We start from the raw sequence: 26,707 nt of genomic DNA on the forward strand, positions 1-26,707 counted from the left end.
AGTGGGTTTCATGAAGAAATTTCTCATTAAAACGGTTTGTGAATGAGGCCCAATAAATAAATAAATTGTTTAAGAATGTGTGATTCTACCAGTTTGGTGCGTTCAGGGCCATTCCTTGTGGTGGGCCCTCACTTTCCTCTTCTTCTCGTTCTTCTCCTTCTGCAGTCTCTCCAGCTCGGCCTCATACATCATCTCCTGGATCAGGTATTTCTCCCTGCGCATACGGTCCCGCAGGTCCTTGGGAAGGTCTGGGATCAGGTACGCGATCAAGGTCTTGATGGCAAAGACCATGTGCTGCAAACAGTTATCCCAAATGTCAGAGGGTACCCCTCAATACAAACTGAATACTCAAAGTATTCGGAACTATATTAGTGCGATGGATACTTCTGGGGGAAACTAACTCTGGGACTTTTTTGCCCACATTGAGATGGAGACACCTGAATAATGGTAACTTAGTTACTGTAAATTCTTTAAAAGGGAAACGTTAGTTCATAATAGTACAAGGTCTATAAAAACAAAGTAAATTAAAATGGCTAAACCTTCTGTTAAAGATTACCTCTATAAAGTGTATGTAGCAGACACGGAACGACATCAACATTCATTTGTGTTTCTGTGCTGACTCAAGTACAATGTTCACTTTCCTCTTTTAGCTCTGTGGTTGTGTTTTAGCCGATTATTATCTCCACCAACAGGGTTGTATTTTTATTGCTGCTTGTCTTTGCTGTGTGTTAGCAGGATCAAGCAAAAACTGCATAACTGATTTTCTGCACACTTGTTGTATGGGCGAACGAAGAACCCATCAACTTTCAGAGCAGACCTGACTAAGAGGATGTTCCAGGGATTTTTTTTCACTTCATCTAACTTGTATCTATGATTGAGCTGTACTCTCCATTTGTCTGGCTAGTAGTGCTGATTGATATCCACTATCGATCTAAATTAAGTGTCTCCTCAAACAGACAGACATGAATTGTACGGTTAACCTGTTTACGCAAAGGCTAAACTGAATCCTGCAGTTAGTCCTATTTTAAGGCCTTTTCAAAAAAAAGTCCACGAGTTGAGTTAATCTGGTTAAATCTATCATCGATAAAAACATTATAACAGAATCCAGTTCTGAGCTCAGCCTGCTGTCTGGAGTCATTAATCACAGACTGACCTCAAAAACGATAATGAACGCCAGTCGAGCTGCCAGGACGTGCCAGAACTGCAGAGTGTACGAGTAGGGCTCGGCAGAATCTGGAGGGTCCCTGTAGTCACGATACCTGGTGGATCGCAACGTGTAGGTCAAAGTTCAGGGCATAAGTAGAACTGATGACACAAAAGTCAACAAATTAAACAAAAGTAAAATTCACAGAGGTTCAGCTCAGGCCACTGACAACATCTGTATAGATACAAGCAAGAAATTATAATAAAATGTCATATTTAGCCTCAAAATAACGTTTGTATGCATAACATGTTTTAAGCTTCTACCTGGCTACATGGTTATATCTACAGTATTTTCCCCTTTGAACTTTTTATTTTGTGATTCTTATTTGGTTAAACAAACACTACGCAACATTTTTACCATGAAACAGCAGCTTCAAAATGTGTTTGACGGTTCACTGACTTGAAATAGAGAATTGTGCCACTGTCATTCCCACTCCTCACCCTGAATGTCTGTTCTTGCTCTATGTAACTTTGGTGAGCAGGTACAATCTCCAGTGAAAGAAGCAGCTTAAATGGCCAGAGTCAGGTCCAGAAAGTTCAGGAGTTATGTTGAACTGAAGATCAGTACAAAAGACGTAGAAGTCATTGAAAACCAGTGTAAATTTCCAATATTCAGCCAGTAAACATTTAAAATATAAATAACACAGTTTGGTGTATTTGTTACAGCAGCAGCTCTTTTGGTTCAGGAAGCTGAGGATCATGGGTAATATCCCCTGTTAAGTGGTGTTTCAGTTCAGTGAGTTGGACGGCACAGTCAGAGCGCTGGTTTTGTTTTTTTCCATATGAAAACCACTTGGACATGGAGCCCAATAGAATGAATCACCACATTTGGCTGCAGAGGGCGCTGTTGCTCAGTAAAATTGACATAGTGTTGATTAATAAGGATCATTAATGAAGTGATGAATGAACATACACAAAATAGGTCATGTAATTTGTCTTGGAGTTACACAAACGCCTGCTGCCAAATCTAGTTAAAAATAAACACGTTTCCATTTCGAACAGATGTATCTGTTTTTTGGAAAGTGTACCGGAGGCTCGACCACCGACCCCTAGCAGTAACCTTATACCTGCAGTACTTCACAGCCTCTCCAAAGATATCAGAGCCATTTGTCCGATACTGCGATCTCCTCTCAAAGTCAGACACCTGGAACACCGAGAGACTGGCGTTGACGTAACCCCTCATACATCTGAGGATCACACAAAAAATGAGTTTATGCAGCGCTTCCTGTATCAAGATAAAAGAAATAACTAGTTTGATTCTCACTCACCCCTCCCCTGCTCGACCCTGACCAGCACAAGGTCCATACTTGTAGGCGTAAACAAGGCGCGGGATGAAGTCCGAGGTAACGGCGATGACGAAGGCATTGGTGATGACAGACAGGATGCCGATGCCTTCCAGAATGCCGTACCAGATCCCTGCCACAAACACACATATTCACTTTCACACAAAATTCCTATTTACAGGATAGAGATAAATGCACCGTATTTAATTTAATACATTTATTTACCAATGTCTTTGGCTTGTGATGGCAGAGGTCGGCGCCACTGTGTGACAAACTTGTAGGCGTCTAAACGGATCTCAATGACGTTGTTGATCAGGGCCAAGAGCGGCGCCAGAGGGAAGGCTGCCACAAAGATGGTGGTGAAGCCGAACTGCAGAACTGAAACACAACACACGCATCGAGAGCCTTTAAATCCACAGACGTGTGCATCATGGGTAACATGTTAGACAACAGTTGCATCATCACACATCCGGCAGATACGGTGAGATACAATACAGCAACGACCTGAAGCTCATACTGATGGGAAAATTCCTCCCACAGTCCAAAGACAAGCAGACTGAGGTTAGGGTAATTGGAGACTATAAATTGACTGTAGGTGTGGGTGTGGATGTGAGTGTGGATGTTTGCTTTGCACTATTACTGTATTAAATAGCCAGCCTTTGTATACTTTGCATGTTACCATAAATTACTTCCCTTGTTTACTTAAAAGTATTGAATAAGATGAAATATAATATTAATATTTATTGAAATTGTAGTAGACAGTGGAGAGAAGGTGAAGAATTGCCATGATACAATCCACAGCAGATGACCGTCACAATTACGTAACACAGGCTGAAGCTGCTAGGCCACCAAATGAAAATGTTCCAAAATTGGGTTGCGGAAGATTAAACTGCTGAGTACATTTGGGATAATCTTATAGATATAAACCCATTATTAAAGGTTGTGGTTCGAACATGGGGACGTTTTGTTTTAGCACTAAAAAACGAGTTCTGCGCTCGAGATGCTACTTACTCATCTCTAGGTATTCATCGAAGAGTCCGTAGGCATTCATTGGCTGCAGGTTGTAATCCCTCTCCCACTGGGGGAAGCTGGCCTTGGCGTTCGGCCCGTGCTCTCTCCTCAGCCGCCGCCGCGTCCACCAGTTCTGGATCAGCCTAGACAAACAGCAGCAGTGGAAGCATGCAACACAAAATGGCAGAAACCAATGATCTTACTGTATTATTCGTTATCATTCCGCAAGAACATGGTGCAGTGATGCCACATCTGGCTGAAGAGTCATTTAGTTGCAATGAGGATTAAAAGGCAAAACCTTGGCACTCACGGGTAGCCAAGCTCCATAAAGTTATTCCAGGTCTGTTTAAGCACCATGATGATCCCCATCTGCATACACAGGTCAATGAGGCAACCGCTGGGGTGACACTGCAGAGACGAGGATAGAGAGAAGGATGTAGGATCAACTTAAACTGTTAAACACCAAGCAATGGCACTTTAAAAATGTAACCACAAATGGAGTCTTTTCAATCCTTTTTTCATATGGTTGGTTGTGTGTCTGTTTGTTGGTTTTGTGACACACTGGCAACCTGTCCAGGGTGAACCATGCCTCTCGCCAAATGTCAGCTTGGCTCCATCTTCGCCACGTGACCCACAAAGGATAAGCGGCTGGATGGATGGACTTTCTATTATCTGAACCCTTTAGTGACATTTTTCAAAAACGCGCCTAGCGGCAAATCTGGGGACTTTTTGGACAGACTACTAGAATGGAAATAGGGGTATTGCAATGTATTGATGATTGTCGTAATATTTACACATTTCTACCTTATGTGCAGGACAAAACTCCCTCTCTCTCTCTCTCTCTCTCTCTCTCTCTCTCTATCTCTTGAGTGTTGTATAAAAAAGAGAGAGCAAACTGGAAAAAATGGGTTAGTGTGTAAAGTAAAATGCTGACAGTTAAGTGTGCTGTGTACACTGTTGAAGGAGGAAATGGAAAAGTGGAACGCAGAGCAGTCAAAGCTGGCCTCCAGCTACAGAGAGAAAAAACATTTGTTTTTGTGAACTTTTTATGGCAGTAATTTACAAGTTTTAGAAAGCTGTCATCAAATATAAGTTCTTGTTTGTTGATTTTCTTGTATATTACCATACACTTCAGTGATGAGTAGCCTATATATTACACAATGAACACAGTGGTTATGTAAATTAATATTGGCTCTTGATGCTCTAGGGTTTTCTGGCTGTGAGCCGCTTTTCTTTATCCAAAGGCTCGTTAGAGTTAGTATGTGGTAAGACTGTGGAAGACGCTTTCTCTGCAGAACTCACATTTACATCTTTCTAAATTCCAAAGCATTTTATTGTGTCTCTTGCATTTAATTAGCTCAAAATGTTTTACAATGTGCTTTTTGCATCTGAAAAGCCTCTTCAATGCACAGGCACTTTTTTAAGCAAGCTCATTTACATTGACGATGCAGCACAGGCCTCTAATGTTACACAAATTTACATTCCGGGTGTTTTTTTGTAAGCGAGAGAACCTCTTAGACATTTCCCTGGAGCTTTTAGCAGATTTGCAAATTCTCATTCAAGGCACTAAACCCTCCAAGCACAATCATGACTCTGCACGGCTACAAATGGCTGACTGGTCCTACAGTTGTGGTGCACATGTCACATTTACAGAGATTTTCCATTTCCATTTCTGCAGCCAGGGGAACAAGTGGGAGCGCATTAGCTCAGCAAGTAAAAGCACCACCTCAGGCTCCTCTGTCCCCTTGGACCACTTCGGTGTTTGTTCTTTCCCCACATGTTCCCATAAGCGAGCAACACTTCCTGCTGAGGGCGGTTGAATGCCTGATGGCGGGGCAGAGTGTAATAGCTAAACGTCTAAACCAGAAATACTTGGATCCATAATGCTTTGCTGTTATTGTCCCACGGGGATGCCCTACTCACTTCTTCCAGTTTCCAGCGATTGATGAGGCGTAGATATGCACCAGGCCGCCCTGTGAACCTGACAACCAAGGGAACAAATGTAAAATTGTTAGAGTAAAGTCAGTTTCTCCCATGTCAGGAGGCAGAAGAACAATCAATCTGAATTTTATTTTTATGTTAAAGTGGGAAACCAAATGCCCCATAAGCTACAGTGTGACTAACAATAGAAGAAAAGAAAACAACAAAGCATTGACATTACTCTGCCTTAAGCGATAAATGTATCAGAATGGATTTGATGCTTAAAGCTACAAATGCCTTGCGCATGGATTCCATAAAACCTCTATTCTACATATAAAAAACCTTCAAATTGAGTTATTAAAACATTGGGTTGAGTTTTCATGAGTGTGAGCTGAGCCCTAAGGGCCTAACATATCTAATATTTACTCTATCTTCCTTGGGGGAATTCTTTAAAATGAGTAAATATTCAAAAGTCTACGTTTGTTTATCTAATAATATAGGATACGCCTCTTTTCAGACCATGTCCACAACTACATGTTTGTTCCTAAGTAGTTTGGGTTTTGTTAGTGAGTTTGTTTTTGAAGCAAACAGCTTTATGTTTGCATCTCAACAGTGAAAGGATCCCCAGCAAAGCAAAATAATGTTTTCATTATTTACATTATTTCAACCCTGCAGTAAAGCCTCCCCATTGGCTGCTGGGATAAGATGAAAAAAACATTTGCTTAATCTCCAACCTGTGTTATGAAGGGATTTTCATGGCCTAGGTCAGGGTCATTACGGTTAATGTCTCAAACTGAGATGACGTTAGAATTAACCTCTCAAACAACCTATTTTCCCTCCTCTTTACTGTTGTTACATCAGACAAGGGGGTTATGTTGTCACCCGTCTGTTTGTCTGTTGTATCCAACATTATGCAAAAAACATCATCTTCATGCATTATTGTTATAGATCCAGATCAAGGGGTGAATTTCACATTGCAAGATAGTTTTGTTTTTTAAACATTTGCCTTGATTTCATAATCATTCCACATGTACAGTACCACCTATGGGCCTTTCTCACCTCCCCAAAAAGAAGGCGATGTAGAAAGTTGAACTGTTGAGGTTGACAAACTGAAAAAGGAACATCTTGAGTGTAAAGCTGTTGTCCCACTCAGACTCTGTCCTTGGCTGCTCTGTGGAGGTTTAACAGAGAGAAACAAGCAACAGTGACATGAACAGATAAAATGAGATGTAAATATGGAGATATTTCCAAATCTTTTCACAAAATTAACGCTAGACTCCAATTGATTTTGGGGGCCGATGCCCATACTGATATTATGGAGTGAAGACTTAAAGATTCCTAAGAGGTTGTTATAAAACCTTTGTGACAAAGAAATGTCCTCCAGGCTTGAAATATTACAGTTTAACCATACATTTTATTAAATAACAAATAAAAAGAAAACACAAATACAACCAAATTTATCAAACTTGAATTAGAAAAATGGCTCATATTTGCCAACTGATAAATCGGTCGGGCTCTAATTCACACATTCACAGATACCTTATATCCTCTCAATGAATTTACCTAGGAGACAAATTACCACATATTCTAATGAGACAGCTGCAACTGTATGGATAATAAAGTCTGGCATCAAATAATTAGCCAATGTGATGTAAGTTAAATCTGCATAAAACTTACATTCAGCTTCAACGATACTCAATCTGCTGGTGTAGTTAACTTACCTAAGTTGGTGAGAAGAAGAGCAACTTTTTCGTAGAGCTAGGGGAAAAAATACAGGACAGGACAATTGTTATAAATTCATTGCTGCTTAACATCCGCGTGTTTTGTACTTTTGTGACTTTGGGTCTCGGCTGTGATGTGTTTCTATCTTCTCAGCTCACAATTTAATCTTTTTTTTTTACCTTTTCTCTCAGCAGAGAGAACGGTAACGTGTCTGTGGACGGCAGAGACTCACCACGTTGAGGAGCATGATGATACAGAAGTTGATGCAGACTGCCGTGCCCGTGGTCGCCACCTGAGAGTTGTTCCTGATGAGAGCCCAGCCGAAGGCAGCAAAGGTGCTGACGGTGATCACACGGTAAATTACGATGCCAAACACAGCGGCAATCACCACCAGTATCTGTCACATCAGAGTGTTATGCAAAAGGTATTACAACAACAAAACACAAATACCTATGACACACTGCATGTACATCATACAAATAGAATAGAAATAGAATAGAAATCAGCTCTGTCAATTCCAGGTCCCCTTTAGTTTTTTTACATGTGTTAATTCACACATATGTTAATTCACACATAAAAAGGAACCAGCTCAAGGAGAGATTTATATTTACAAAAACCAGCCAATGCAAAAGTCTGCAGACATGAGGATGGTGACTTGGAATCAGCAGTGGTTCATGAGATTTCTACTATACTATGGAAGGGAATGAGCAATAGATAACTGTATCAACTGCAGAAACCTGGAACCTAGAGTTTGATAAAATATCACAAAGAGAACAACGGTAATCCCAGTATGGAACCCTGGGGCTCACCCCGCTTAGTTTCTTTATACAGAATATACAATTATTACAAAGATGAGAGTTACACATATAATTTACATTTATTCACCACTGACACTCACCATGAAGAAGATTCCGGATGCTGAGACAACAAGTCGACTGTATTTGTCGGTGAAGGCTTGGTAAGGCTCAGGCTTTCCAGAAATGGGGTTCGTCCTCTCCTTCTTAGAGTATTTGGCCTCAAACTGAGGACGTATTTCATCCTGAAAGACAAAGGACAAGGACAACAGGGAGTTAATTGTACTCCAAATAAAAATCTAGTGGAATAAATGTTGTTTCATAGGGAGGTAGGTTTTTTTTCAGCAGCTGTACGGTTACAAGCTTAAACCGGTACATACCACCAATGTGTAGCTATGAGGCTTGTTTTAGTTTAAAGTGGAATGTTGGTCCATGAGAGAAGTATACACTCTACTGAGTGCAATTCTAGTTGTTTCTGTGTTACTTTGCAGCAGGTACTTGTGGGATATCTGCCGTTGTTCTAACATAGGCTACCTGTTGAACTAATGTTAGAGAGACAGGGTTTGGTGGAAAGGTGAGTGGGTAGGGCCTGGGCCCAGCGGTCACAGCGTGGTTGTCACCAGTGACATTATGACCCTGGCCACCAAGTCCCCATTCAGACCTAAGGTTGTGAAAGACTTAATTTTACAAGTTTTAAAACTCAAAATTTTCTGTGTAATCAGACACAATCCCACCTTTTAAACAGATATATGCCTGCAGACTCACTAAAAATGACAGAGAACAAATATTCCTCAAGGCCAAAACTGCTCTTGAGGCAGAAATACTGTTGTTGTTTGGGTTTTTAATCAAGGAAAAGCCTCAAAGACTCAAAAGAGCCACGAGTTATCTGCATTACACTGCAAAAACAAAACATCTGGGTAGAGATTAACTACATCACCTCCTCTTCCTCCCAGTCGATCAGATCCCAGTCATAAGCAAGGACGGCTCTGCGTCTTTTCCAGAACTCTAGAAAGACTGTTGCTGAAACACATCAATAAAACAGCATTAGGACCATCTGAGTACTCCGAAATATTCTATCCTCCGAAATTCAGCGTTAAACTCCCTGATGTGTATCTTCTTGAAAGCTATAGAAACTGATGTGTAAGGCACCAGAACAACTGGACATGTATTATGGATATATAATCACCTTTTTGCTTTTCATGGGGTTGTGCTCGTGGCTATGAATGTAATGTAACGGAAGTCCAATGTTTACTCACTTCATTCACTCTGACTAATCATTTGCTCGGAGGTTTTATCCGAGCTGGTTTTTTGAAAACGATGACCTGCTGTTTGACATGAGAGTGAGCCAAAACAGTAAAGTTGCAGAACTTAAAACCAAAGCAAATGAAAGTCAAACAGGGATTAAAGTTCTCATTCGCTTTGACGCATTTCCGTCTGTTGGATTCCAGAGGGTGCTGTGTGAGGTCAGTAGACATGAAGACGTGACAGGGGAGAGGGGGGGTGATATTGTGAGCCTGAGGGCTGTTGAACCTATGAGTTGTAGAACAAGGGCTGTTCAAAAGGCAAATAGGCCTAATGCAAATCTTCATGTTGGCTTAGAAAGAGTGCACACGTTTTACTCAGCTAACATTTTTTTTTTACATGAAAACCTACGCTGGGAAAAAAACCAGAAGCACGCATCAAAGAGTGTTTCGATGAGAGAAGCAGAACTTCTTGTCCCTCTCGTCACAAGAAAGGAAACATATTAAGGGTGAATATCAGGAGAAGCTGTCAGGGAAACTTTGTCTTCTTTACTCTCCAAGTTTGATGTCAGTAGCATTAAGCTGATTTCTCGCTAACTTGGTTCGTTTTTCTCTCGGTGTGCGTCCTGATTCCAACCACCTCCAGGGCTGTTCTGTGACTTTGTGACAAAGGTGAGAGTGAAATATCACTATTTACTAAGTTTGATTAATGCCAATGGGCAATCATGTTTACAAACTGCAGCTAAGATAAGAAATCCAAATTCTTCATGAACTGAAACTCACACTTTCCAACAGCCACCCCTGTGGGGACCAGTTCAGATAATATATGGGAGTGATGAACCTCATAGACAAGACAGTGATTATCCCTCAGTTAAGGTTTAATCACAACTGAAAGTTATGAAACAACATTGACTGAAATACAGAATTTTGACTGAATAGATATTTTGGCTAACATGGATTCATATCTTTCAGTAAATCAAGTATTTAGCCGAGCCGTAGTATACATAGCATTTTTTATTTAAAGGAGACATATTATGCCCATTTTACCACAGTTGATATGATTCCTTGGTGTCTTAATGAAATGCCTGAAACATATTTTGGTCAAAATACCACAAGGATCATTTAAAACAGCAGCCCCCCCCCCCCCCCCCCCCAGTTTTTGGGACGGTAGACATGCTACATACCCAAATTAACTTTTTTTAATAAATTTTTTCTGGATGAGATCCAGAATCTCATCCAGGAGGAATCACCAGGCAGCAGAGAAATAAGCTCAGAACTATATTTTGTTATTTACAGCATTATATATTTTTTAGAATCTCTTATTTATAATAATGTTGATATTCTTTGTACTTCATTGGTTGGTGATCAGGTCTAATTTTGACAGATTTTAGTTTTAAAGCAGGGGGGATTTTTAGGGGTGCAATAAAATGCTGGGAAGGATGGTGTGGAAATATCAGTTGTTTACATGGCACATGGGTCATGGAGGAGGGCAGGATTTCCCCCAGTCACAGTGAGGTCAGGGCCAGCTCTGGTTAAATTGGGACAATTCCCAGTTGGTCATATTATTGGTGGGCTGGTTAATATTTGACTATGTTACTTTTATGATGCTCTACCAGGTAAGATAGTGGGTTGCTCATATAAGGAGGTTTTAGCCCAACTGCAGGGGTCGCAGGTTACTTTCTCTCTCTCTCCCCATTTCACATTTACTTTGTCTTATCAATAAAGTCAAAACACATTAAAATGTCTTTTGGAATATATATTTTACCATAGCCTCTTTTCCACAACGCAAACTGCTCTGCTGGCAATGGAAAAGGAGTCAATCGCATTTAACTGCATTTACAAAACCTGCATATACTCTCAAAACTAATTAGTAAAATAATTGTATAAAAGGTCATTACTTAAAGATTTGATGCTGCATTGGGCAACCCTCAAAAGCAAAAACACTAAGTATCACTACTGTACCTCAATCGTTTTACACCCTGTTTTTCCCTATAAGTAATTTAAAGGTGAGGATTCAACATCCACCTTGTGAAAGGGTGAAGACATCTGTCCTCATCGCATGTTACTGTCTCAGTTCTGACTGACCAGTACTAACTTGTGACACCAACTGGTTTTAATGCCAGACTGTGTTGAAACTGAGGCAATTAATGTTCTGATGTTCACTGAGCATAACGAAATTCACTCTCATTACCACATAAACACAGACAGTCCCGGGAGCATTCAGTGCTGAACAAAGTCCTGTGGATAGCTAACTTATTGCACATGTTTACCTGCCATTGCTTCTGCAGGGACTTTGCTCTGAACCTCCGTATTTCATGCACTAGCTTTCAGTAGATTTTCTCCATCGCAGTTGAACGTGCAGTAGAGGAAAAATGTTGTGTTTTTGAACGTGTCCAATGACGGCAGTGTATCTCATGTGGAGCCAGCAGGGGTGCACACTTCTGAGGGACCCTAATGAAGGGATTTGAGCTGTTTCTTCGCTGCAGTTGAACCTGAAACATATTCATTAGGACAGCGGCAGCGGCAGCAACTTCCAATACAGAAGTGGTGACTGCAAGGTCAGTACACGGGCAAGTTTTGTTTTGTTTTAACTTGATAAAGATGTAAAACTGGAATAAGAAGGTATTCACAGACATCAGAGTTGCCTCTGCATGTGTGTGCAGCTGTGAAAACGACTCCAGTCCTCTGCGTTGCACTTACACTATTTCATAATCATCATGTGTACTTAAACTGAAGTTTAATTCCAGTTTGTCATGTTTTTTTTATCTGTACGCTAATTTCTACAGTTTTGCTCTGCTGATCTTTTATTGCACCTGCGCAATTTTTTTTTGTTTTATCAAATTTTAAACCATCATCCTGAGAAGCTAGATACATTCTTTTAAAAAATATATAGTTTATAATTTATAGTGAGTGACAAATTTGTTTGTCTCATTAACTGTCAGTTAATGAGATGACATATCACCAGCTTGTTTACTTACAGTTAGGTAAATGTCTATCGCAAGGTGTCATTCCTGTTGTGGTTTTTGTAACTTGTTTGCTCACTCTGTGATGTTGGTTCTGCGGTGAACTGCATTTCACTAAAGCACTTTTAGTGATTTCTGGTTTACCTTGAATCCTTGTGGCTCTGCATGTGTATACCTGAGCAGGTGGTAGGTTTCTTTTAAAGTATCACACCACCCTTCATGCCATTTTACATGGTCTTTTTTTAGGCGACACTCTTATGTATAACATTTGCAAATACCTCCAAAAGGCTATCAATAAAATTATCAGCTCATTTTGTTGTTGAAGCTTATCATTTTAATCTTTGCTCTATCTCTATCTGATTACACAAGGACTCCCCTGAGAGAGGCATTTGAATCATGGGATTCCTGCAGAGCCAGAACCTGACTCTGAGCCTCACCCAGCCAGAGGTCGTCCGCTGGGAGTCAACATCAGAGCTGTCATCATCTGGTACTCTATTAATGTCAATGTTTCATAAATTCAATACTGGGAATCACATTATCCCCAAGAAAGGAAAGGATAGAACTAGTCTACAAACTAGACCACCATCATGGCAAATCCTCTATAAACTCATATAAGGAGAGTGTTACTTTTTAAATGGAGCAGATTATAAAGTTAGTAGTTAGCAGATTAAGTAGTAGTTTAAAAACTGAAAATAGCTCTCAGCTGTTGGGTGGAAATGTCTCTAGAAAAGATTCATCTTTAGATAGATTTTAAACATTTAAAACATCCTCTCCTACTAAGAGTAGAGGCTAATGGTAGCTAATGGTAGTTAAAAAACCCAGGTTATGATATGATATTATATAATGATATGATATATAAGAATTCACTCCAATGTATACATTCAACTGGTTAATCCCCCACATTAGGTATCTTGGAGTATAACACTGGCTCCAGAGAAAAACAGCCCCATTAAAGGACATTTTGTTAATATTTTTAAACATTTACATACTCTAGAAGAAAGTACTTATGACTTTTGACTTGTGAGAAAGTGGTAAATATTGTGTTAAGGAGGCTGTGTTTATTTTAGATACAATGTGTGATATTCTGATTTAAATTAGAGCAAACGATTTATGGTTCAACCAACCCATATTTGTTCGCTTCTTCTATCTATTTGTTTCTTTGCTTACTATATTTAAAATGTGAAAAATGTTTAAAAGTACTACCTACAAAATGTCATAATAATACACAATGCACTTCCTTTACCTTTTTTTTTACCTCCTCTTGACTGAAACCTAATTCCACTTTATCTGCAAATCACTATAAAACATTGATAAGTGTGAAACAGATGGAGTTTCCACTGGCACCAGGACAATGTCTGAGGGTCTGAATTATTAACACACACTAATGCAACAGGGCATGCACTGCTTTCATTAGTAGGTATACAGTAGTGATCGCTTTACTGTCCATGATATTAAGTGTTCAGCTGCCACAAATTTAATCTCCTCATATAGGTTTGACAGAGTCCAATGACACTGGCACTGACCAGAACTACACTTTTTATTAGTTTCAATTCAAATGTCCTGACAGTGTTTGTGTCACACACTTAGCTACGAAACCATCTAGTAATTCCTTCTCTCCTCTTACCCCTCAACAGTTAATAACAACCTCATCATCCTGGGCGTGTTGACCTTTGCCGTTCAGCTGTGTTTACTTCTGGGCTTCTTGCTGAGATTCAGGAGATTTGACAACAAAGTAGCAGAGGCCCTAAAACACTCAGACTCTGCCGACAAACTCGTTGGTGAGCATTCAGTTTGCTGTGTTTTTTGGATATGGGAGTTGTTGAGTTGTTTTTGAGATATTATTTACAGATTCAATCTTTGTTCATTTTTTGACTCACGTCATATGGAATCAGTATAAACTGACTGGGCCATGAGAAAGAAAAGGTTCACGAGCAATTAAATTGTTATAAAAGACATTGTCTGCACGTGTTTCTTTTAATTGCAATGCAAATACAAATCATGTATTTTATGTCTCCTGTTTTCATTCTTAAGCAACTTTTGTTTCAATAGTAGCCAGATTACATATATGACAAAATTATATGAGATCTATTTAATGTGTGGCATTAAAGCTAGGGTCTCGTCTACCCCTCACCCTCCTGTTAAATTGAATTGTGCCATACAAAAATATAAAAAAGAGAATGTTCAAACATCTTGTAGCTGTAAATTATTTTCTACACCACTGTGACATATGGATCATTTATTTGCTCTTTTCTTTTCCTCCAGTCCCCTCCACCGTCTATCCAGACAGTTACAAAGAAGCCAGCTATCATATATTTGACTATGACCATGCTGCTGTGTCAATGCCTGTGGTGTCTTCAAGGGATGACACCTATGAACAACATGAAACCTCTGGAAGCTCTCTGTTTGCACCTTTCATTCCCTGGGACATTGCTCAGCAGTGACAGGCTCCCTGCCCCCCTGGCAATTACCTTGAGTAAATGAAAAATGTGGACATTTGCGGTTAGAGCTCAATGACAAACATGTTGGAGTTAATGCAGTCTTTGCAAACAATGTACAGCCAGTTTTAAAAAGTAGTAATAATAGTTGTTTTTTGAGAAGCCTCTGATGTGTTAAAGTTGTCCAGGATACTGCAATTTTATAATGATACAGCTGAATTTATCTTTTAATCTATGCAGTGATTCCAGACATCTGTCTGTTTGTATGTGCAATAAATATCCGGAGAACTGTTCATCTTGTCGGCTTCACATTAAGCATTTGTATTGTTAAGGGCCCAAAGAAGTGCAGTGTTGAATTTGGTGCCATTTGAACATGCAATACTTTCAATATTAAGACACTTTATATAAAGAGATGACCAGTGTTATGTAGCAGTGGCGGCTGGGAGTCATCAACGTCGTCAACAGCGCGTTCAAGACAATGGGCATTTATGACAACAACAACTGATTCTCCAGTTTGGGCTTGTGCGTGCGGAGTCGAGCTCTACTCAACTTTGAACAAACAGGTGAACATGTCTTTGTGCAGCAGTGGACGCTTTAGGGCGCAGACACAGTTTCATAAGCAGTAAAGAAGCTGAGGAAAGTGCCCGTTCCAAACAGGCAGGTTCAGACCAGGCGCTGCTCTAGTATTTACAATGGGTCAAATGAGTGTGTGTGTGTGATGTGTGAATCGCCACCCAACCTCTGCAGTTCCCCTCAGCTCAACACGGCATTTTTGCCACTTTCAGCTCTTTGTTTTGGTTTTATGGCTCCACACATTTGGTTCACTCTCACCACTCTGCTCAGTGTCTTTCTCAGCAGCAGAAAACAGCTGTTATCAGATTCAAAGCTCAGATAAATGTATTTGACCTGTCCTCTCACCAAACAGCTGGTGAACATATTGGAGCATGAGATGTAAAACTTACCCCAGACAGCCATGAATACAGCAAAGAAAACAGTTGCCCCGTTGTCGAAAAGATGGGTGACCTGAGAATGAAGAAAGGAAGTTCTTAACATGATTCTTTAACAATATAACAAAGGTTCAATATATATCCAGTGTTTCCTATAGTTTTTTCTAGCCGGGGGGGGGGGGGAGCACAGTGAGGAGATATTACTCTTTTGTTTTTTTCTATGAACAACAACCTTCACTCAAGAGTAAAAAATAATGTGACATTTATCAATTACTGATAACATATTTATCTTGATATAATTGATTGCCATATCACCCAGTCCTAGTTTGTAGTGGATATTTATAGATCGTCATTGTGCTTCATCATTTTGAGTAAAAGTCACATTGACAGATTTAGTTGGCACGTAGCACATTTTCCTACGAGAACAATAACAAGCACAGCTGTCGGGAACATTGTGTCCCGCCGCTGCTGCGACAGTACCTTGGCGTAGATACAGCTGTCAGACAGTTTCAGGTAGGGGCAGTACTGGTCACAGATGGGACACATGATGATGTCAGTGGCCTGGCAGATTTCTTTACTGGAGAAGAACAAACGGCATTAAGCTCATCAGAAATCAGATTTCGGTAAGCCTGGTGTTACTGTGACCTGCGACAACCAACGGAAAGTCCATATAGTCAGTGTGAAGAAAGACTACTTTGTGTGAGTGTGTGTGTTTGTGTGTGTGTCCATTCAGGCTTTTAAGTTGATAAAATGATGATGATGTTCTAAAAAAAGTAAAGAAATAGTCACCACATTCTTATTGTGCAGCACTGCAGAATTTCAGACACGGTCTTATAACTGATGATGGAGCACATTCACATTCACCCGTTTAAATCAACCTGAGAATCCGGAGTTAGTTAGCTACAAGGGACAATTTCACACTCCCTTGACTTTCCTGTAACACCAAATTAGTTTTGTGTTGAGAACAATCGCCTGACTTTATCGTAAAATAACCTGACTCAGATCTGTGCTTACTACTGAGCTGCATGTCAAAGTACAAACAACAATATGAAGCAGATCAAACCCTGATTTATTCTACAAAGTACTTCCAGTCCAGTCAAGTACTTTTATCAGAGAACAGAGAGGGGGTGTGTTTACCTGACCTGGCAGTGGTCCAGAGTGAAGAGGCCATACAGAAACACCACCAGGCCGACCAGAGCGGCAGGAAACAGCATCCCGGTGTACCAGCCGAGCCAGGCGAAGTACAGGCCGATCTTCTCCCCAAAATACCTCCTGAGACGGCAGACAAACAAGCTCTTGACATTTTCATTTTAAAAACATTAATTTAACATTTTACTGCATGCTCTAAAACAGTCCTGAGATTTGTCTAATATTCAGTGACAGCACGGTCACTGGATTTGGATTTTTACTATAAGAAAATGCTACTATAAGGTAATGAGTATTTGTTCTCCTACTGTCTGACACATAAGATAGTATTTTATTAGTTCCACTATTTTTTATTTGTCCCATGTAAATGTACTGTGTTACAGCAGTGATATGAGAGAGATATGTGAAATCACACCAGAAACAAGGATTTGTACAGTGTAAACAAAATATATAGAGTGATAAAATGTATAACAACTTGAATATTAGTTACCTGATGAGGTCCAGGGGTTGGTACTTGTACCAAACCCCCCACCAGGCCCAGCACTCGTACAGCAGGTGTCGATGGTTCTCTGCTCCGTGCGTTCTGATGGAGTTTTTGCTGTGGTAGCTCCCCTGTTAACGTACAAGCACACACATTTATAAAAAATAGACAAACATAATCTATGTACAGTCCTAGTGTAATGCACGGACTGTATATAAAGATGGATGACATCTGCACCCCGGTTGCTGGTTGCAGTATAGATCACAAACCCTGCCTTCTCCATGTTAAAGGATGGGACATGGCCCAAAACATTTTCACAAAATAAAACATGTAATTTTAGCTGTTTCTTATCACACTGATTGATACTCAAATATCTGATGCTATAAAAACAGGGGGAACTGTCACGATTGAGACTGAATCAGAATTGGTCGGGTGCAGGTATCAGCTGGACCTCAATGCCGTGGCTCCACTCCATGATCACAAGATGGCAGCACTACATTTTGGCTTCATGTTTGTACAGTGGGGGAAAGTGGTGATGTTTCGCCCATCTTTACACACACCCTTGGTGTAGTGAATGATCAGCAAATGGAGGGTGAGCCTTTTCACACATCAGCAACCACATCCGTGTCAGAGCCAGCAGCGACAGAACTGAATGAATGAATAGTTATTATGGAAATCAGCCAAATTACCTCATGAAGAGGGAAAGCTGCTTCATACGAGCTGTTGCTCAAAAGACGATTAAGCCCTGGAATGAAAAAGAGAGCGGCATGAAAGAGGAGAAACGGATGCCTGATGCAGTGGAGCTTATAAGTTCCTTCCAAACCATCTGTGTCAATTAACTCATGTTAAGTGCATTAAATGAACAGGTCCATTCTTTTACAGCAGCAGGAAACGTCCGTAACATGCAGCGCTTGTCTGATCCATTGAATGTCCTGTGGCCGTAGCTGCTTTCATACATGCACTGAACTCCAGATAATCTCCTGACATTATCCATAGGGGCTGTGTGCGAGAACATAAAGGGTTTCGAGTATCTCTGCCCAGCCCCCCATAACAACTGTGTATAATGTCCGAAGGAGCCATTGTGAGAACACAGCAGGAGATCTTGCTCGCCACAGAATTCACGGCGAGCAAGGTGGTGTTGTTGATAACCAAATTCTTTAGGTGGAGCAGGATGAACTTTAGGGGAAAAAGCTAATCTAGAGGTGTAGTGACACAAAGACAGGCCTGAAATTATAATAAAGGAAAAATGTATACGAGATCATTTAAACAGGTTTTTACTGCGACAGCTCCTGCTCTCCATTCTATGCAAACATTGATATCTCCCCCTCAAGCAATCCTTTTTGCTTTTCTCAATTATTTCTGTCCATAGAAAAACTCACCCATCTTATTTTTTCCCTCCTCATATTTGACCCGCTGGAGGATGTGGTGGACGATGCGACTTCTGGTGGCATTGTTGAAAAAGGTGTCTTTGTTGTGGATGATGAAACTGCAGTGAAACAAGGCGATTATTACAAATCTGTTAGCTGAGAATGCTCTGTGGGGGTGTGTGTGGGTGTGCCAATTAAAATCATAGAGGAAACAGACAGAATTCCAATGGCAAAAGTACAAAAGAGGAAATGTAAAATGTACCAGGCAGCAATGTATGATTAAGTTAAAATCATCTTCTATGGGACGGAGCTTCGAAAGGGCACTTCTGTGAAACTCACTGATGTATCCTCGATCGACTGAAGGGGGCGGTAAAGCTCTCGTTCTCCTCCAGGTCAGGCAGAGTGTTGTTGTCAAACTTCATGGGCTTTTGGGGAAGCCAGCCACGGAATTTGTTCATTCGCTTCTCCATCCTGCGAGTAAAGTTTGTGTTAAAGCTGCCAGAGCCTGACTTTATCAGCTAGCCTTAATGTGGCCTCTATCACGGAGCACTCACCTGCTCATGAACTTCTGCCGTCGTTGCAGGTAAAAGATTTTCCTCCTGGAAAAATGGAAGGTTGAGGATAATTCACTTAACCACAGGATGACAAATCAGTAATGAGGACAATGATAATGAATGGTGCAACTACTGCTCTGACCATTAATATTCCTGATGTTGCTGTGGCTCCAAGTACAAGTTCCACTCCTACAACAACTACTTCTGTTGCTTATAATGATAACACTACTGTTAATACTAACGTAAAAGCTTTTTTGACAATTGGAGCAATGTTTTGGGTTCCTGTTTTGTACGAGTGATTCAAATGTGAGTATAGAGAGTGACATTGTATAACTGCAAGATGTTAAAAAGGGAACTCGTTGTTGCTCTGTTCTGGTTGTAGTAAACATTTCCATGGCAACAGTGATCTCTGCCAATCAGAGACTTCACTATTTCACATTAGGATTCTGGGTAGTATATATATATATATATGGGCGGCTGTGGCTGAGGGGTAGAGTGGTCGTCCTCCAACCTCAAGGTCGGCGGTTCGATCCCCAGTCTGAACCATCTGCATGCCGAAGTGTCCTTGGGCAAGATGCTGAACCCTCAATAGCCCCCCATAGAATAACAAAGTGCTGCAAGTAGATGCACTGTATGAATGTGTGAGTGAATGGGTGAATGTGAAACTGTACTGTAAAGCGCTTTGAGTGGTCTTCATCAGACTAGAAAAGCGCTATATAAATACAAATCCATTTACCATTTATATAGTACGTCTCCTGACTTCATGAATAAAACATATTTTTCTTCATATACATGCTTCACAATCTCAATCAAATATCTTGTGGTGAGTCTACCTTGGATGGCTACAATACTATGGCGACAATCAGCATCTTTGTTCAGAAAATAAATGGGATTTTTACTTTTGGACCCAAAGCATTGGGCTCCGCAGCAAAGCACAAACAAAGGCAGTGCAGAGGATAACTGTAGGCAAGCAAACATGGATGTAAACGATGCATGCCGGATTTCAATTGTTTCGGAATATTAAGAATTAGACACCAACATGACATTTTTTTGTTAACCTTTAAATTCCACAGGGTACATTGAAGTTCATGTTTCAACCAGAAGACAGTTTTAGGAGTATCTCACCTAAAAGGCATGCGTATGTTCATGAGCTCTGCGTAGCGACAGAGGACATCCCATGGTGCGTGAACCTTCAGAAAGATTACGTCACTGTTGGTCAGGGAAGCCTGAGGAAGCCAAACACACAAAGTTTAACATCAGAAACAAAGAGGACTTAAACAGGAAACACGAAACTCCAGGTCAGCTTTTGCTTCAATGCTTTTTCACTGGCTGTGAAGTTAAGACGTAGTTTACAATAACTGTGAAGGCAGCGGCGTACAACACTTGTTCAACAGAAATATGTTTCCAGAGGTCTGCTGTTTTCTTCACCTGTCTGTTACTGACTGACTAAGTAGGAGTCAGAGTAAAGGCTCATGAATCAGGAGATGAAAGAAAAAGAGACCTAAAAATAATACAATTACTCAACACAAGAAGCGCACACAAGTGGCCGGCTGAAGGAGACGGGCACCATTACCCTCCTCTGCATATCCTGGATCACAATGACCTTGATGTTAGAGCATTGGCAGATAGAGCTGCAGTCAACACACACACACACACACACACGACATCCACATGTTCCACTCTGTCACTCGAGTGGCACTTTTACTTAATAAGAAGCAGTAGGGGAGAATTTCCCATCAGCAAATTTGTTTTGCCGTTATCAGTGGTGACTCACCGACGAACGCCACAGCATCCCTCAGCTGTATGTGACAACTTGACCAATTAGATGACATGAAATATAGGACTGAGCAAGGCATTGAACTACAGCCTGGTTCATCATTTCTTTGGGTCCCCTTGAAATATTTCTGTTGTCATTTTCGCAATTTGCAGCACGTTTCTGTATTTGCATGTGTTCTGACTTTTTTTGCAGTGCATGTGTTTTCTTAATTTGCAGTGTGTTCAGCTCTCTCAACCACTGTGCATTTGTTTGCGTTTCAACTTTAACATGACAACTTTCTTAATTTCTGAGCAGTTTAAGAGGCCATTTTGTATTTGTTCTTTACCTCTTTTTCCATCTGCAAGCCCTCAGCACGGATATTCCGCTCAAATACCTCCCTCTTCTCTGCCAGCGAGCTGGACTTCCTGTACACCAGGATGTAGTCTATGCGACTTTTTCCATCACTGAAGCAAAGGCCGCTGGACTTACTCCTCCCCTAAGGATAGACAGACAAAAGAGAGACAAACCATGAAAGAGTGATACTGAGGGAAGAAAGATATTATGATGGACAGATGGATGGGTGTGTATTTTGCTGGCTATCTTTGTAAGGCAGGCTTTGGGAAGCCCAGAGATTAAGTTTCCCGACTAACCTCTGTGGTACTTGAATTAGACTTTGTGTTGTCGTCGAGGATGCTGCTGGGTGTGGCCGGGTTCAGCAGTGTGGAGTCGTCGTCTCTGGACGGGCTGCTGGTGCCCTGTGACCTTTCCCTCTGGAGCAGCACCTTAACATCCCTCACAGCTGCGGGGAGGAAAGTATAAAATGGTTTAACACCATATGATAACACTGCTCACTTGCAATATGGTTACCAGGCTATTGAATGAGCCACTTTACAACACCAAGGGGCAACCATGAGTCTCCATTTGTGAGAAAATATCAGAAGTTGCTGCCCATAAAACCAAAACAATAAGCTGAAAGACAAAAAATGTCGATTGCTATTTCTCTGTGGGATTGTCGTTAAGAGCAAAATATTTGAAAATATTTGTGAAGCTTTAACCAAAATTTAAAGGAGGCTCTTTGAAGCCAGAAGTGGTAGTTTAGTCTCTAAATCCTTTCATTGTCACACACTTTGGTCTCTTAACTGTTGAGTTTGTACATTGGAAGGTAACTAGTTTCTCAGGTGATGAACAGGGAATACGTCACAAAACACAAGGCAATGTGAAGACATCCTTGCTGGACACTCCGAACAGTACGCAGCTTATGATTTTTACATACTGATGGATCTTGAGTGGGTGTGTAATTTTCATAAGCTGAGCACATCACAGAATATGGTTGGAAATTACTCTGGCTGAATTCAGTTTCTCAGGGAAGGATACTATTGAACAAGCGCGAGTTTCCTGGTAGTAACTACTCTTAAACAATTCTTAAACAGTAAATTAGATTGGGGATTTGAAATTAGGGAAGGTGAACTCAAAAATCACCAGTATCATTTTACATTTACTATTATATAATGGATGCATCTGTTTGGATTACTTAGTCTTTTACTCTTGAAGATGATTATTTAAAGGTGACTATGGAATACCACATTTTCCTTTGAGTCAACTGAAGAAAGAGCGTGTGATCTAGGTATTGCTCATGTGGTGGGGACCTAAATCTATTTACTGGGTCACATTATGCGGACATGTTTTTTTACTTATTATTGGGGACAAAAAAAAAAAAAAAAAACTAAAGTAAGTCATTTCATTTAGGTTAGGTTTAAGGTTAGGTTTAGACCAGAGTAAAGGTTGGGTTAAGATTAGGGTCAGGAAGTGTTAGTTATGGTAGCAGGATAAAGTGTCTAGGACATGATGACATATTTCAAATACTATAATCATAACAGCCTCCACATCCAGAATAACCACCACAATGACTTCTCTAACTTCTCTAAGTGCTGGCTCTCACCGAGGGGAGGCACATTGTCTTGCACGCTGGAGTCCGGAGTTTCAGCCGAGGATTCCTCCATGATGTCTGAGTTCCCACAGGAGGGGAAGACGAGAGGTCTGTCCGCTGCGAGGTAGCCAGAGGACGAGGGCTGCTGCGGGACAATGCGTCGGTGGAGGCTCTGCAGCTGGGGCTCAGACCCATGTAGAAATAAACTCACACCTGCAGGTTTCGGGCACAGAGAATAAGATTTCACTTAGTATCTGAATATCTGCTTGAATCAAATGACCTACTAGTCCCTCTCGTTTTCCCTTTTGTTTTTTATTAGTTGCTCTCAAAGTAGAGACACAACAAGAACAAGGGAATTGCTTAGAATTACTTAAAAGGACTCGATGTGGGTGACAGCGAAGAAGAGCCAACAGTGAGTTCTGAAAGCCGGATGCATTAGCAACTGGCCAAGTATTGACTGAGTGATTGGTATTGATCAGCTAATCTATCAGCAGGGATATTTATGGGTGCACTATGACTGAGCAGTAAAAAATTGTGCAGTTAGACCCCTCAACACAAACTCACTGTCAGCTTTAAAGGTTATTGGCATGAATAATTACTGGGTTTCCCCAGCCTTCATGTAGGAGCTGTACGTGCCCCATGACTATGGGTTCTACGTTTACGGCCCACATAAGTACAATTTACCCACAAACATAGAGAGAGACCAAGTGTGAGAGGCTTATGTTCACAAAAATCAAAAATACTGTACAATAATTTAACACTGGTCATCAGACTTAATGGTTTTGTTATTCCTTATGTCTAATTACACTCTTTAAACCAGGAGTCAGCGATTTTCTTTTACCACCTGGATGCAGCATGACAAGATGTATGAAACACTGTAATCACATTTAAGTGTTGCTATGTAGAACACAAACATCTTGCAGACAAGGGGGAACATTACATTAATTTTCAGTTATGCTCGTGAGTTATTCAAGCTCAATATTCACTCTTTTTTTAGCCCCGTTTTGCTTTCAATAAACTCCTGAGGGGAATATCTTGCTATTAGCTGCTAAATGTTCCACTATGTTCACCAGTGTGTGCTGTTTAGTTCTGTGCAGGTGATGTGCAACAATGAGACCAAGCCTGAAAGTACAGTGCCAAAAAGCAGATAATATGAGTTGGGAGAAACTTAAATTCCTTATATATTTAAGAGCTGTAACGTCAGATAACAGTTTTCTGTCAACTATCCATCTAACTTAGGCTAAGGATAGGGTAGCTAGAGCTTGGGCAGCCAGTTGTAGTCAGTGTAGTTAGTACACAGGAGGGATCCTAGCTGAATGGATTCTGTTGAGGTCAAGACTGAACTAAAGCCTTATGCAACAGATGAACTGATGAACAGTCTGATTCTTTTCTAGTCACCGTCAAAGTCCAATTTAGCAATAAAAACCGTTACAAGTTTCGAGAACCTGGTTAAATAACCACTAACAAAACTATAAACTTTTTATTTTTGCTGTTGCCATAGTGTAAAAGCAATATCATCAAAGATGGGAAGTGAAAAAAACATAGAAGCAGGAATATAGGGGATAGAGAGAAGAGGTCTCTTGCATAACCCTCCCTTTAACACCTTGAAAAAGACATGCACATTCCCTGGGAACACACAAACTAATTGGGTCTATTTGTCAACCAGATGTCGTCCTTTTGGGGGAAAGAAATGATTCAAAGATTAGCAAAACACTTTAAATCAATTGCGTCTAAATAGTTGTATCTATTACTTTCAGTCTCTGGAGAGCAGGAAGACTTCAGTGGAGGGGGGGGGGGTGGATGTCTCTGAGGTCTGTATGCTGAATTTCCGTTGGAGACAGCAAAGGTGACTCAGCTACATTTTTCTGCTGAGCAGTGGTAGCGGGGACAGAGATAGAAATGGGGAAGCGTCTTTGCTCTTAATCAGCCGCTGATGCTTTAGAAATCTGGAGCCGATGGATGTAGCTAATAGAAATGTGATGAATTTTCTTACTTGTGAAAAGAGTCAGTACTCAGCCCCCTCTTGGTTTACCAACAGCCACCTTGAACATTTCACCTGATGACGTCTAGCTATCCAAAGAGGAGCTGCTACAATCAGAGAGGCCGGCCGGAGAAAACTTTGTGTTCCCACAATGCTCCAGCACCTGTCCATTATTAGCAAATTAAACTAGCCTTACTTTTACTGTAGGCGTGATCAAGCATGATTGGACCAAAGTAGTGACATTGCACTTACCGCTTGCCCTAAATGGCCTTCTTTACAAGTATTAAAATGTTAAACGTGCACCAAGTTACTTCGGCCACTAGGGGTCTCTCAACCAAAACGATAACAAAAGACAGAGTTTGAACGTTGTGAAGCCGCGTGGGATTATGGGAGTTGTTGTTTTCACGAGTTTTACTAATCTACACAAATGTGTGCACATGACTCAAATCATGTGCACACAGTTAAATCCACGTTACGGCAATGAATAATTGTAATCCATAACGAGTGACCAATTCAAACAGTGGAAGAAAAAATACGGCAAAATGAAACGTCCCATTAACTTAAATAAAATTGGGGACGTGGCTGGGTTTGAGCATTGTTCAATAATGTTAGTACACAAGTCAAATATATAACAAAGGTCTATTTGTTTTTAATCCTTTTAATCAAGAACAGGCGGCAGGTGCAGATGTGGTAGCGGGTTGGAGCGACGGCTTTCCCTTTCCGGGATTCGAAATATTGGACATTTGTTTCGTGGTTGCAGTCTCGGTTTGAGAACTGCTACAAAACGATTGAGAACAGAGTTCACAACATAAACGAACCCTTGTGGTTTAATTCACTGTATGCAACACACAGAACGCCTGTGGGGGATCAGCAGCATCGGCTTGTTAACTTCACCTGCCCCTATTCAAGACGCTCGGCGACCCCGTTTCCTCAGCACCCACAGCCCTCCAACGCTGGTCTCATTAGAGGGAGAGAGAATTGCTTACTATAAATATTGGCTCTCAGAGGCCTAACACACCACATATTGGCCTATATAATGCAGCTATGCTGAGACAGCGGCCAGTCAAACAATGTATTCATCAAACTTTAATGGGCCTATGGTTTGTTGGTAACCCAAGCCACAACCGAGGTCCCATGGTGCTGAATCTTTGGCAGCAAACAGGCAGACGAGCAGTGGACTGTTCTCTTCACAGTAAATACAAAATATAGTGTTTCATTAGCAATTTGTTAGGGGATTGTTTCTTTGTTGCCATCCCCTGTCCCCCCGTAGTGATAAGTGGAAACTACAAATCCAGGAAACATACACTCAACTTACAAGCTGTACATTAGCAGTCCATCAAGCTGGCAGCTAACTAACAGCTAATAATAGCTACATAAATAAAAGCAACACTGACTCTCCCAGTCCAGACATGCTGACCTTTGAACACTTCATAATGTCAGACGGACAATGTGCCAGCACATAATCAAACATTCACTAACTCAGCATCAATACAAGGAGTCAATAGATTATTTCCCTGTATTTGTCATGCTCCTGATGTCCTCCATGTACACAGACAGTACATTCTCTAATGTCCCACAGTGTGAACAACTGTAATGCATGCCGCTCTGTATTGAAACAAAAAATGGACAATATACAAAAGTACATATCTCTAGCAGAAGGTAAATAAATATAAATACTACAGTTACTGAGTGAGTTTAACACAATTATTTACAGACCTCAGACAGGCAGCAACATCGACATTAATTTAAAGAATAAACAAAGTTAATAATCACGTTCAGTTGTTCCATTGGTGTTGAGGTGAGTGTAAAATGACCCAGCTTATCCCAGTCTCTCAGTTTCAGATTCTCATTCTGTGTCCAGTACATATCCCATCAATAATTTAAACTCAACAACCCACTTGTTTTGAATCAGGACCTTCGGTATTGGGAGCAAGATGCTCATGAATAATCCTGTGTGTGGAAGTGAGTAGGCTACA

The 26,707-nt window shown here is 40.8% G+C and overlaps 1 protein-coding gene across 1 annotated transcript; it reads right to left on the reverse strand.

The window, feature by feature from the left end:
* Window positions 1-1,265: 1,265 nt before the first annotated feature.
* On the reverse strand, window positions 1,266-22,869 carry LOC133026121 (anoctamin-4-like). Its single transcript, XM_061093016.1, has 23 exons — window positions 22,763-22,869; window positions 21,474-21,622; window positions 21,170-21,319; window positions 20,193-20,293; window positions 19,068-19,112; window positions 18,853-18,984; window positions 18,526-18,632; window positions 17,836-17,891; window positions 17,156-17,277; window positions 16,657-16,791; window positions 16,000-16,096; window positions 15,535-15,595; window positions 8,871-8,953; window positions 8,038-8,178; window positions 7,372-7,536; window positions 7,139-7,175; window positions 6,477-6,588; window positions 5,421-5,478; window positions 3,808-3,905; window positions 3,498-3,640; window positions 2,712-2,864; window positions 2,472-2,619; window positions 1,266-2,390 (listed from the first exon to the last, which is right to left on the reverse strand). The coding sequence occupies exons 1-23, from the start codon at window positions 22,821-22,823 to the stop codon at window positions 2,171-2,173; spliced, it is 2,574 nt and encodes an 857-aa protein (XP_060948999.1). The 5' UTR covers window positions 22,824-22,869; the 3' UTR covers window positions 1,266-2,170.
* Window positions 22,870-26,707: the final 3,838 nt, after the last annotated feature.

Source organism: Limanda limanda, chromosome 1, assembly GCF_963576545.1.
Source record: "Limanda limanda chromosome 1, fLimLim1.1, whole genome shotgun sequence".
NCBI lineage: Eukaryota > Metazoa > Chordata > Actinopteri > Pleuronectiformes > Pleuronectidae > Limanda > Limanda limanda.

What these genes read in the sequence shown, in the direction of transcription:
- LOC133026121 (XM_061093016.1), bottom strand. Translation starts at nt 22,823, where the DNA reads ATGGAGGAATCCTCGGCTGAAACTCCGGACTCCAGCGTGCAAGACAAT. An exon ending in AGTCGATCGAGGATACATCA is followed by an intron (nt 18,633 to 18,852) that starts GTGAGTTTCACA and finishes GTTTCACTGCAG; the next exon opens with TTTCATCATCCACAACAAAG. An exon ending in CAACCCCTGGACCTCATCAG is followed by an intron (nt 16,792 to 17,155) that starts GTAACTAATATT and finishes CTGCCGTCTCAG; the next exon opens with GAGGTATTTTGGGGAGAAGA.